This window comes from Sebastes fasciatus, chromosome 3 (assembly GCF_043250625.1).
Source record: "Sebastes fasciatus isolate fSebFas1 chromosome 3, fSebFas1.pri, whole genome shotgun sequence".
NCBI lineage: Eukaryota > Metazoa > Chordata > Actinopteri > Perciformes > Sebastidae > Sebastes > Sebastes fasciatus.
In genome coordinates this window covers 23,535,909-23,549,350 of record NC_133797.1, presented here as the reverse complement: position 1 = coordinate 23,549,350, position 13,442 = coordinate 23,535,909, and the positions used below count along the sequence as shown (strand labels likewise).

The 13,442-nt window shown below is 41.6% G+C and overlaps 1 protein-coding gene across 3 annotated transcripts in view; it reads right to left on the bottom strand.

Moving 5' to 3' along the window:
* The window catches only part of ttyh3b (tweety family member 3b), a 36,099-nt gene extending 22,925 nt beyond the window's left edge, over nucleotides 1-13,174 (bottom strand). For 2 of the 3 annotated variants that reach the window (XM_074629724.1, XM_074629726.1), the window contains exons 1-2: nucleotides 12,645-13,174; nucleotides 9,890-10,075 (exon numbers count right to left, since the gene is read on the bottom strand). In XM_074629724.1, coding sequence (XP_074485825.1) covers nucleotides 9,890-10,015 — 126 coding nt within the window. In that variant the 5' untranslated portion in view covers nucleotides 10,016-10,075; nucleotides 12,645-13,174. Of the gene's footprint in view, nucleotides 1-9,889; nucleotides 10,076-12,378; nucleotides 12,500-12,644 lie in introns of those variants that run through there. The other variant, XM_074629725.1, reaches the window with a different exon arrangement.
* Nucleotides 13,175-13,442: the final 268 nt, after the last annotated feature.

The following is a 13,442-nucleotide window of genomic DNA, read 5'->3' as shown; positions in this document are numbered from 1 at the left end:
ATTGTACTGCAGGACTGTGGAGAGACAAAGGCACGTTTCTGGAAAACCAAAATCTCCACCTGCTAGACGACTTACAGTAGACAAAGGAACTGTGCCACAGTTGTGCTAGAAACAGCAACAGTGGGATTCTGGGGAGTCCTCCATGGTTGATAACAAAATCGGAGGATCTCCAAGATCTTCCCAGACTTCCTGGCTTCCCAGGCTTCTTAACTGCTGGTTTTTGTGCTGACCTCAATTTTTCCTCACTGCCAGCCAGCCATTTCCTCACCCTGCGGCACTGTATGCGCCTCTACTGTAAATATGCGCCTGCATTGGATGAGTGTATATGTGCCAATATATACGTCATGGTCAAGAATGCATTAAATATAATGTTTTGTTTCTTAAAATGTTGCATCTTGGTAATGTAAAGCATAATATTCTGGAGCAGGGGTTCCCAACCTGGAGGTCTGGACACTGAAAAGATAAATCTGAGGGGTCGCAAGATGATTAACAGCAGTAACGTATTTTTGGTTCACAAAATCATTTAGATTTTTTTTCAGATTTTCCTTTAATCCATGCATTTTTTCAAAGTTAACTACTGGATCATTTTACCTCTTCAGGCCTCAAGAAATGATTAACTAAACAAGAGAAACAAGTAAACAGATCTGGTGAACTGGTCACAATCAGTAAACATATACAACCGTTGATGAGGGCTTGTAACAAGACTTTATTTCATTTTGAGGGGTCACAAGCCAAAAGGTTTCTATGTTTGTATACTATATACATTATATACTTTAATTGCCATTCCTGTTTAAGTTGTGTTGCTGCATTAAAAAGGTTTACACTTGAATTGTAATTCCTGTTAATTTTGAAGATTTTTGACCAAGTTGCTGGTGTATGATTTATTATTTTAATAATAAATAACAATTTTATACATTCATATCTATGTATTTCTTTGTTTCATTTGTTTTACAAAGTTCTCCCCGTGTTAGCGTGGGTTTTCTCCGGGTTCTCCGGTTTCCTGCCACAGTCCAAAGACATGCAGGTTAGGTTAATCGTTGACTCTAAATTGCCCGTAGGTGTGAATGTGAGCGTGAATGGTTGTCTGTCTCTATGTGTCAGCCCTGTGTTAGTCTGGCGACGTGTCCAGGTTGTACCCCGCCTTCGCCCAATGTCAGCTGGGATTGGCTCCAGCCCCCCCGCGACTAAGGATAGGATAAGCGGTTACAGATAATGGGTGGATGTTATCGGTACTCGTTATTGGCTGAGCCCAAAGCCCAGATATCACTATCGTATCGGGACTGAAATAGTCAGATCGGTGCATCCCTAACCCAGAGATTTACGATCTGTCCCACGGACTTAACTGGCTTCACCCTTTCTGTCCAAGGACGTCACAAAAGCAGGTTGAAAAGTCAGCCAATCTGACACAGACAAATGGAGCAGTAAAGCTACTTTGAGGGATTTACAAGATCCATTTATCTTTTTCTCTTGGCTGTAGGCTTGTAGTTAGAGACCTCAGACAATAGAAGTACTTTGATGCCTCTGCAGGGAGTGACTGAGGGTTGTGGACGCAACATGTGAACGGCCCCTTAGGCCCTGTTCAGACCTGGTATTAACATGCGTCCTCAGTGATCGGATCACAAGTGGACAGCTCTAAGTACAGGTGTGAACGCACTCAAAGCGCATTGAGGACGCACTGAGATCGGATCATTCAGACCACATTCAGAGGTGGTCTGGGTCGCATATGGTCACATTCTTTTAGTAGTGTGTACTCGAATGTGTCCTGGACCACATTGAAGGACCGCCTATCAACTGACGTCCCGCTGGGATCCGCGGGTCTCTGCGCTCCTCAGGTGAATAAACAGGCAGACAAGGGCGCTTGTCAGCATGGAAACGGCCTCTGTGCTCTACTGTATCCTGTCGGTACAACTGTATTTTATTAAAATATATCTTGTTTATAGGCTACATATCTACAGACTATCAGACTAGGCACGCAAAGTGCATTATTATCATATTGTCGGAGATGTGTGCTGTGTTTTTTTCCCGCTGCTTTGCATGGACCTGAAACCCGACCGCCCGCCTCTCCGCCTGTTCTCTCTCCTCCCCGGCTCTCTGGAGCTATGTGCCCCGCTGTTATCTGGACACCTTTTATTTTGATGTTGATACAATATACCAGAATTCCTGAATATGTAGGATATTACTACTGACATTCATGTAATATTACGTCACAACGGCTGCTGTATTGGCCGTGTGTTTACTACGTGTTTATTTGCATATAGAGCGAGGAAGTGAGATCGAATCACAAGTGGCCACTCAAGACGCATGTGGATACGCATCCTAATGCCAGGTGTGAACAGACGTACTTAAAGCTGTCCACTTGTGATCGGATCACTGAGGACGCATGTTGCCAGGTCTGAACAGGGCCTTAGAGTCTACAGTCATGCTTGCAGATGTACACAGCATGAGCTTAATGCTAACTTCAACATGCTAAAAAATTCATTGTATAAAGAACACACCACCATATGCATAAAATCTGAGTAAAGAAAGCTTACTTTTTTTATGCAATCAGAACAGTGGGATCTACAGTTGCATTTATCACAGTCCCTGTAACACCCAACATCATCGCACCACTTTGACAGAGCACATCCTCTCTCCTCCTCCTCCAATCCTCTGGATATCATGAATGTCTGTATACAACTTCCTGGCTATCCATCCAGATATGGCAGACCGTGGACCGACCAACCAATTGACCCACGTTGCTACAGGGCTAAAAACACTGACATCTCCATTAAGAATAAAATAGGATTTTGAATTCAAAATGTGATCTGTTGCTTATCTGAAGGTTGGCTTGTTATCTCTGGAGCCTGATATGGCATGCTAATTTTCCTAGGGAAATTCCTTCAGAAACAACACAGAACTGCTGAGACTAACCAGTCCCACCAGAGCCAGCTGATATGCTGTCACTCACTAGCTAATCTTCGAAGACACAAATCTCTTTTCACATTGAGAAACAATGCAGCCTCATAAGGTCAGCGTTTCCAAGAACAGTGTGAGCAGATGTATAACCAGGCCAGCCAATCCAGCCAGGCTACTGGGTCACTAACACTACAGTAGAGAGGATATAATATGATATATAATAGGATGTGACCTGCAGTGGTGTAATGTGACATCTTAAGGGAGAGATGAGGGCTACTCTTCGAACAGCAGTCGAAACCACAACCCTCAGTCTCTCCCTGCTGAGGCCTCAAAGTACTTCTATTGTCTGAGGTCTCTAACTACAGGCCAACAGCCAGGATATATTAATTACAAGCATTCAAATTCAAGTTTAAATGTTCACACTACTCAGGGGGTGGAGAAAAGCCTTAGCTTAAAAAAAAACTTTAACTTAATTTTAACCCTTAGCTTAAATTAGGGCTTAGAGCATATTTCTTTATGCTAAATGCAGTACCTGTGAGGGTTTCTGGACAATATTTGTGGTTGTTTTGTGTTGTTAATTGATTTCCATTAATAAATATATACATACATTTGCATAAAGCAAAAACATATTTGCCCACTCCCATGTTGATAAGAGTATTAAATACTTGAAAAATTTCCCTTTAAGGTACATTTTGAACAGATAAAAAATTTATGATTAATTTGCAATTAATTGCGATTAACTGTGGACAATACAATTGTGATTAATCGCGATTAAATATTTGAATCGATTGACAGCCCTAGTTTAAATATTATAAAGTGATTGTGGCTCTATCGCCTTTACAACTTGAGTTACACAATCACCCGTAAGGAATAGCCTGCATTTATGTGTCAATTCTGTGTTTCTGTCATTACCACGTTATTACTTTCTCATGAGAAAGCAGTTGGTAAAGCCGGGCTGAGTGAGAGGAACGCAGTTGATTGCTTTTTCCCAGACTGCTTTTCTCCAACAGGTTAAAAGTAGATGAGCGGAGGATGGGAGGAAAGGATCCTGATGGGAGAGGGAGGGGAGATAAGCTCTGTAGATTCTCTGGTATTATGCTCTGTTATTATCTATAGGCTTAGTGCTATGGTTAAGGCCTACTGTGCTCCACTAATGCATTGTTTGATCTCTTGTGTCTTTAATATCGACGATAGGGATTAATACCATATACCATATAGGGTTAAATGCATTAAGCTTTGCAGAATGAGAATCAAACCATGGATGTTTCCATGACATCCATCCATCATAAATCATGCTACAAGAATGACACAGATACAGTGACATAGAGGAAAGTAATATGATAGAGAAAGTGTATAATTTCTAGGGCTGTCAATCGATTAAAATATTTAATCCGATTAATCGTATGATTGTCCATAGTTAATCGTGATTAATCGCAAATTAATCGCACATTTTTTATCTGTTCAAAATGTACCTTAAAGGTAGGTTTGTCAAGTATTTAATACTCTTATCAACATGGGAGTGGACAAATATGCTGCTTTATATAAATGTATGTATATATTTATTATTGGAAATCAATTAACAACACAAAACAACGACAAATATGGTCCAGAAACCCTCACAGGTACTGCATTTAGCATAAAATATATGGTCAAATCATAACATGGCAAACTGCAGCCCAACAGGCAACAACAGCTGTCAGTGTGTCAGTGTGCTGACTTGACTATAACTTGTCCCAAACTGCATGTGATTATCATAAAGTGAGCATGTCTGTAAAGGGGAGACTCGTGGGTACCCATAGAACCCATTTTCATTCACATATCTTGAGGTCAGAGGTCAAGGTACGCCTTTGAAAATGGCCATGACAGTTTTTCCTCACCAAAATTTAGCGCAAGTTTGGAGCGTTATTTAGGCTCCTTCCCTAGCTTTAAAACTGAACAACCTAAAAATCGCAAGATGCGTTAATGTGTTAAAAAAAAATGAGTGCCGTTAAAACTAATTTGTGTTAAGGCGTTATTATTATCACGTTAACTTTGACAGCTCTAGTTTAAAGATTAGAAATATGCCACACAGGTCATCAATGGCCTTTGCGTATTTTGCCTCTATTGTTTTGGTTGCTCTTTGACCCGGCTGTACAGGTGAATAACAGCAGAGTGAACTGGAGGTCAGTCAGCGCCTCAGGAAAGAAGCTGAGAGGATAGTAGGCAAGGCCCGACTACAGAGTAACACACAGGCATGGAGAGTGCAAGGACAACTCACCGAGGTGGAAGTGATTGATCCTGTCAGCTCAAACACACACGCGCATTCACAGGCGTGCGCACACACACACACACACACACACACACACACACACACACACACACACACACACACACACACACACACACACACACACACACACACACACACACACACACACACACACACACACACACACACACACACACACACACACACACACTTAAATGGACAGATTGAAAGTAGATCACTGTGCCTGGGCGTTTAAAATGTAGCCCCTCCTCCAGCCTGCAAGCTGATATCCAGTAGCAGAGATGTGCACACACACACACACACACACACACACACATGCAGACCCAAGATCACCACGCTTATTAGTAGCTAATTGATCCATGCTTAATCTGCTCTGACGGTTTGTCAGCCTGACAGTTAATCTAGCGGCCATCATACGCAGTGAGAGCAAGTGGCTGCAGAGATCTGGTCCTCAGTCAGATTACACGTGTTACTTTAAGCCCATACACATCAACAGCCCTGGATCAGTTGCTGTTGATTTATATAAAGACACAGTTTTTACTCCCCAACATTTAGCGCAAAAGTTTGGAGCTTTATTTAACCTCCTTCGCAACAAGCTATGACATGGTTTGTACCAATGGATTCCTTAGGTTTTTGTAGTTTCATATGATGTCAGTATCTTCACTTCTAGCTTCAAAACTGAGCCCGTTGCAACCTCCGTTAAAGAAATGAGTGGCGTTAAAACAAATTTAAACGTTATTATCGACTTAACTTTGACAGCCCTAATAAATATATACATACAACTGCATAAAGCAAGCATATTTGCCCACTCCCATGTTGATAAGAGTATTAAATACTTTACAAATCTCCCTTTAAGATACATTTTAAACAGATAAAAAATGGGAATTAATCGCAATTAACTATGGACAATCATGGGATTGATCGCGATTAAATATTTGAATCAATTGACAGCAATACCTTAAATATAAAAAAAAGATTCAAGAGTGGCGCCTTTTGCCGTTTGATCCACTTTGATCCTTTTCAAAATACCGTGAGATAACTTCTTCCACTGTGCAAACTGTAGCATACTATTCAAAATACCAATTACAGACTTACTTTCCACAGCTGGGAATATGTGTTATTACAGGTCACATGACTCCTCTGTAATGTTCTGCAGCTGTTTGACTGTGGCTGGTAGCTGACTCTGCGATTCTGCCATAATACAAACAGACGAACGCACGCACTCACACACTGATAGACACACAAGCTATCCCAATGCCTTGCAGAACCTCAGCATAAGAGCTCCTATTTCAGCTCCCCGGGAAAAAAAATAAAACAGTTTTCTTGCAAAAAGCCACGGAGTCAGCATCCCGAAATAAAGTCAAAGTCATCAGAGACCGACTGCTCTTGTGAATGAATGCTAAACAGTTTTTTTTGTATTGTGTTTAAGAGTGAAAAAAAACGTCTGCATGCATAGGATAGAACGAGAGTGAGTGACATTGTGTGAGAAGAAAGTTTTTGAGCAGCTTCGGAGCTGAATACAAATGAACCTGAGCCAAATCACATCAGAAAGAAAAACACTACACAGAAGAATCTCTCTCTCTATTGTGTGTGTTGTGGTGACGGACTCGGTGCACTGAAGGACACTGTGTAGTGGACCTTGTTTGTGTGTGTGTGTGTGTGTGCGCGTTTCTCAGCTGGATGAGTGGATGCATGAAAGCCTTTGAGACAGATATACTGAGCCAATCTAAAGACGGGCTTCAGTGAAAGAGTGAAAGAAAGAAAGAGAGCATTCTTTCACAACAGACTACAGCCCTCCCCTTCCCACTCTCCCCCCCCCCCTCCTTTCCCTCCCTCCTCACTCCCTCCCCCAATCCAATTCAACCTCCCTCTTCTTGTTCTTCTCACCCTCTATCCCTACCTCCCCCCGTCTAGCCAGAATTAATGATTTCACCCTGAATAGGACCCCTATATTCACACACTCACACACACAATAACACACACACACACACACACACAACCCCTGAGGGAGATCTGTGACCTCACCTCGACAAACAACACGAAGTGCTAAATACGCACTGACACAGAAAGTGAACATACTGTATGCGGCGTAATATACATGCAGCATATACAGTATATAAAATGCACAACTGCAAATAAGGTAGAAACAAACATAATGATCATACTGCAGGATGCTCAGTGACATAGAAACAGCCCCATCTGCTAAAATATGTCAGGATGTAATTAGACTAAAAAGGGGGTCCTTAAAATTCCAGTGGTCACACACACTGACACACACACTCACAAAGGCCCTTAGAGAAACACTGAATAGCTCGCAGGAAGTGGCTATTTGGCAATTTAGAAGCACCTCCCATGGCTCATCGAGTCTTCTCTCTCTCTCTCTCTCCTCTCGCCTCCACTCCTCCTCTCCCCAGTTCCCATCTCTCTCCCTTGTCTATGGCCGTGGGTGCCTTCCCACGCTCGGCTCTTGAACTTGCACGCCCTCCCTCCCCTCTTCTCCCCCCCTGTACGTACATGTCAGCAAACTACATTGAGGGGTGACTGCGGCCCATGAAATGTGGGATTCTAAACGATGCGTCTCGGCTCTATGTGTGTTCGCAGGGCTGTGTTTTCTGGTGCAGAGACCTGGAAGTCACCTTGTTTGAGGATTCAAATGAAATGCAGCAAAACTGGGCCAAAGCCCCTCTCTGAGATAGAGCTGCTCTCTGAGGCGGCGCTGCACACTCGGTCAGTGTTTTATCACACAATGACTGCCAGTAGTTTTATGCTTTTAATTCATTCTAATGACTGTTTTTCCTTCCTGGTTATTGTTCTCAATTAATCGATTAATCGTAGGGATGCACCGATACCGGATCAGATATCAGGCAGATACTGACTCAAATAGCTGGATCGGGTAGCGTTGAGAATTGGGCTGATCAATTCAATTCAATTCTGTTTGTATACTATATACAGTATATACTGGAATTTGAATTCCTGTGTAAGTTTTGACCAATTTGTTTTTGCCTTAAAAAGATTTACACTTGAAATGTAATTCCTGTTCATTTTGAAGGTTTTTTACCAAGTTGCTTTATTTTAATAATGAATAACAATTTAGTATATTTATATCTATGTATTTATTTGTTACATTTTGTTTTACAAAGTTAGGAAGGCAATGTTTAAGTCAAGTCTGATGTTACCTTACACACAAAGGAATGATCCCAGTCATTTCCACACAGTGAGTCATACAGCTTATTAATTAAACACTTGTATCGGTATCGGCCGATACCCAAGCCCAGGGATCGCCAACTGAAAAAGTTGGATCGGTGCATCCCTAATTAATCGTTAATACAATAAAATGTCAGAAAATAGTGAAAATGTCCATCATAAGTTAGCCCAAGATGGTGCCCTTAAATTGCTTGTGTTGTTCAACCAACAGTCCAAAGCCCATGGGTTTTAAATTTACAATGATATACAAGCAGAAAATCCTCATATTTAAGAAACTGGAACCAGAAAATTGGAATTGGAAAATTACTTAAAAGTCCCAGTAAAACAAAAGTAAGAGCGTCTTTAGCTTCTGTACTGTGAGTATTCCCCAGTGAAACTGAATATTTGAGCGGTGTACAGTTACAAGAGAGATTTAAATCAATTCTTTCACATTTGATTAGACTGCTAAAAAGTGGGCGGGATAGAATGTAGAGCTACAGAGGACTATGGCTCCACAACAAGCTCCCAGGAAGAGCGCCTGGCTTTGACGCAAATCTTCGTAGTGGCCAAATGGCGGTACTACAACTTCTGTGTCCATCACGTGATGGGCCCAAAAAGACCTTTTCCCATAGACTTACATTGGGAAAGAGACGTCTGTAACTCAGCGGATAATTTTTTTTTAGGTAAATCATCTTCCCAATACGAACACTCTAATAGCCCTTATTTAAATCATTAGGCCCTAAAAGTTGTTTAATGTACTAATAGCTGAATCCAGAGTTATTTCCCTTCCTCCGTTCATGTGAATGAGCCCCAGACCGAGGCTGGACCAAGGGCTGGGAGGCGGGGTTATAGGAAACGCTACTGCGCCTGCTCTATGAGCCCAATGGATGCAGAAGATCGCTGGATGATCCAGGTAATTTTATCGAATTTTATACTCGGAAGTCAAGCTTTCTTTGCTTCATGCGCTACTAAGCAACAGTCATGGTCATGAACGGGGCCTCGCCTCTAACGCTGTATCCAGTTCTCTTTATACATCCATGCTCCACACATACCTCCCTTGTCGCCATCACTGTTATGGAGCAAATGGCATATTTTGGGAAGAAGAGATACAGGAAGAAAAGATGATTGGATTTTGATATGGAAATATGAAGAAATCAAGTGTTTTGCACTTTTTTTTGCATAATTGTTAAATAAGTGTACAATATGACCGGGGATGTCATAACCCCAGGTTGATAACCACCTGACTATCGATTAACCAACTAATAAATTCTGCACTGCATATATCCATAACAATGATGGAGCAGGTAGAGTGTCTTGACTCAAGGACATTTCTCTCCCTCTCTCTCTCACACACACACACACACACACACACACAAAGCATTGATCGATGTAGGGAGGAGACCCACAACAGTACAGCCTCGGTCACCACTCGACCACTCTCCTGTGAAATTATACAGTGTGGGCAGGAGGTGGGATGATAAGGTGATGCTGCATGATGAAGGGGATGATGAATTCCGAGTGGGAGGTAATTATTCGTCTTACCTTCTGGTACTCAGAGTCCTCCGGTCTGAAGTCGCTGCTCACAAGCTGGAATTCGATGTTGAAATGAGGCATCCGGTGGAGCAGATTCACCCACCAAGGCGGAGAGTAGTTCACCACGGCCGCCATCCTGATTTAGCTACCTGCCGGCTGTCACTTCACTCTCTGAACCGATTCCTCACGCGGACACTGTAGAGAAATTTACGACCGTTGTGGGTTAACGGGGCACATAAATGACTTCATGCACAATTCACACCACCTGTCATGACAGGCTGAGCTAGAAAACGGCTCATAACGGTGTCATTTCACCAAACATATTAGTAAGATGAAGGTTCAGTAGCCACAGTCCTTGCTGCTTATACCGTTTACCACAACTGGAGGAATTACTGATGTCTGACATTATTATAAAGCCAACTTGATGAGTTATCTGTGATTAGTCACGAACACGAGTGGGACAAACTTGCCAAACAACATCAACATGCCAATATATTACACACACTCTTTTGCCATTTGTTAAGGATTCCCTTGCACACAGTGTCCTACACATTTCACATAGTAATTTGCTTTTAGGGATGCACCGATCCGACTTTTTCAGTCCCGATAAAATACCAGTATATGATGTATATAGTATTTAAACATGGAATTGAATGTAATAGATTGGCCCCATTGTCACCGCTACCTGATCCAGCTTTTGAGTCAGTATCGGCCCAATATCGGTGCATCCCTACTGTTTACCATCAAAACCTGCTTTCATCAACTGTAGTAATGACATTATTATAAAGGCCAATGTGATGAGTTATCTGTGATTAGTCACGAACAGGAGTGGGACAGACATGCCGATCAACATTTACATTAGTACTTTTGTTTTGCTTTTTGCACTGTGTTGTATCTTGAGTTTTGTTTTTACTGCTGCTTCTTGTTTCTGCAATATCCCCTCTTTGCTGCAGTACACTGCAAATAATCAAATTCCCGCACTGTGGGACTAATAAAGGAATATCTTATCTTAACATGCCAAAACATTGCACACACTCTTTTGCCATTTGTTAATCAAGATACACAGTTTTAATAAAATGTCCTATAAGTTGAACATAGCTTTTCTGTTAATTTGCACCGATTGAAAAGGTACAACACATCCCCTATTTCTTCTGTCTTTTGTATGTCTTTGCCTATCAATGACACACTTGTATATGCTGCTGTGAGTGGTTAAAAAAGGCTAAAACACTGCAGTATGACATATACTACTTCATTTCACTTCTCTTTAAAAATGCCGTTATTCACAATGACTTGGATCAATATGATTAATTTACCATTTATGGGCTGTTTTCCTTCCCTGGGTTAATATAGGTAATATAATGATAACTGTGGGCAATATACAACAGCTCATCTGTTATTGCCACTCTAATCAACAACAAGCCATTACATGTATTGATATGATGATGTCATAAAATGTCATTTTAAATAGTAACATTAAACCTATCAATGACACACTTGTATATGCTGCTGTGAGTGGTTAAAAAGGCTAAAACACTGCAATATGACATATTACTTCATTTCTTTAAAATGCTGTTATTCACAATGACTTGGATCGATATGATTATTTTGCCATTTATGGGCTGTTTTCCTTCACTGGGTTAATATAGGTAATATAATGTGCCTGTATCATGATAACTCTGGGCAATATAGCCTACAACAGCTCATTTGTTATTGCCACTCTAATCAACAACAAGCCATTACATGTATTGATATGATGATGTCCTAAAATGTCATTGTAAATAGTAATAAAGGAATATCTTATCTTATCTTATCTTATCTTATCTTATCTTAACATCAACATGCCAAAAACATTGCACACACTCTTTTGCCATTTGTTAATCATGATACACAGTTTCCATAAAAATGTCCTATAAATTGAACAAAATGATTTGCTTTTCTGTTAATTTGCACCAATTGGAAAGGTGCAACACGTCTGTCTTTTGTATGTCTTTTCCCATCAATGACACACTTGTATATGCTGCTGTGAGTGGTTAAAAGGGGCTAAAACACTGCAATATGACATATACTACTTCATTTTCTTTAAAATGCTGTTATTCATAATGGATCAATATGATTTTTGTTTTCCTTCACAGCTCCTGGTGTATTGTGGGTTAATAGGTAATATAATGTATCATGATAACTGTGGGCAGCTCATCTGTTATTGCCACTCTAATCAACAACAAGCCATTAAAATGTATTGATATGATGATGTCCACAATAGCAACATTAAACCTATGAGGTCACACTGTAATTGAACATACTGTACATGAATTATAGCATGGCAATAGCCTGACAGCTGCCTCACATCACCCGCTGTACGCCCATAAAGCGGAAACACACACGGGCTCATCGTGAGAGCTGTAACGGTGTTGTGGACGGTGACGGTGAAATGGCCGTTATATATCAAACCCACCACACACACACACACACACAGCCACGACTCTTTCTATTACACTCACGTTACTGTACCGACGCATGTAGGTCAACTCAGTCGAGGGTATCCTCACATATTCAAGCCCGCAAGCCTTATTTATCTATTCTTAATGCGTTGTTGAGGTTGTTAGCTTAAAGATGAGCTAGTTTTAAATCCCCGCTTTGTCCGTTAAAACTACCGCAGTCTCGCGGAGTCGTCAAGGCAACCGAGGAAGGAAGAACCCAGCAGGAACCATGGTTACTACCTATATCCATGGTTACTACCTTAATACATCCATGGTTACTACCTTACCTAGTGTAGCCGAAGCGGATGTAGACTCTCGTTTGGTGTCGTCTTGGTGAGTCCAGTATATATTTCACCTATTGTCTTCCCAGATCCGGTGGTGAATGTGAACACCACAGCCGTGTCCGCTGCTGCATCAACGCGGTTGTACCGAGCTAGCTGCTGCTGCTGCAGTCCCAACAACCACATTGAAAACACCGAGCCGGTCCGCTCTCATTTCACCGAGACAAGCTCCTTGTTTCTGACTCCCCGAGAGAGCAACAATGCCAGATTGGCCGATTAGGGGTTAAACTCGTTGACCCGCTAACTCTATCTTTCTTTCTTTCTTCCTACACCATTAACGGCTCGCTGTTGTTCTTGTTCTCTGTTCTTGTTCCCACGATGACCCGTCGGTCGGTCGGTCGGTCGGTTCAGTGCGTTAAAGCGCTGCTGCGGCGGCTCTTCTTCAATTGGATGATATTGTTGGAGCGTGAAGCCAACACGGTGTTTAAAAAGCCCTGGAGGACGGGGCTTTGCGGCAGCTCCAGCTCTGTGAATGTGTGTGTGTGTGTGTGATAGAGTGATAAAGAGAGAGAGAGAGAGAGAGAGAGAGAGAGAGAGAGAGAGAGAGAGAGAGTTTATGAGTGCGCAAAGAGGTCGCCTCCTAACGTTGAAATGATGGTAGTACATGTTACAGTCAATCAGTGGTGAGTATACCCCATATACATCCATACAGCAATACATCAATACATCCATGGAGTACCATTCCAGTGATTTTTTAAGATTAAAGGTCCCTGAAATTAATAAAATCAAAATATGCCAAAGAGC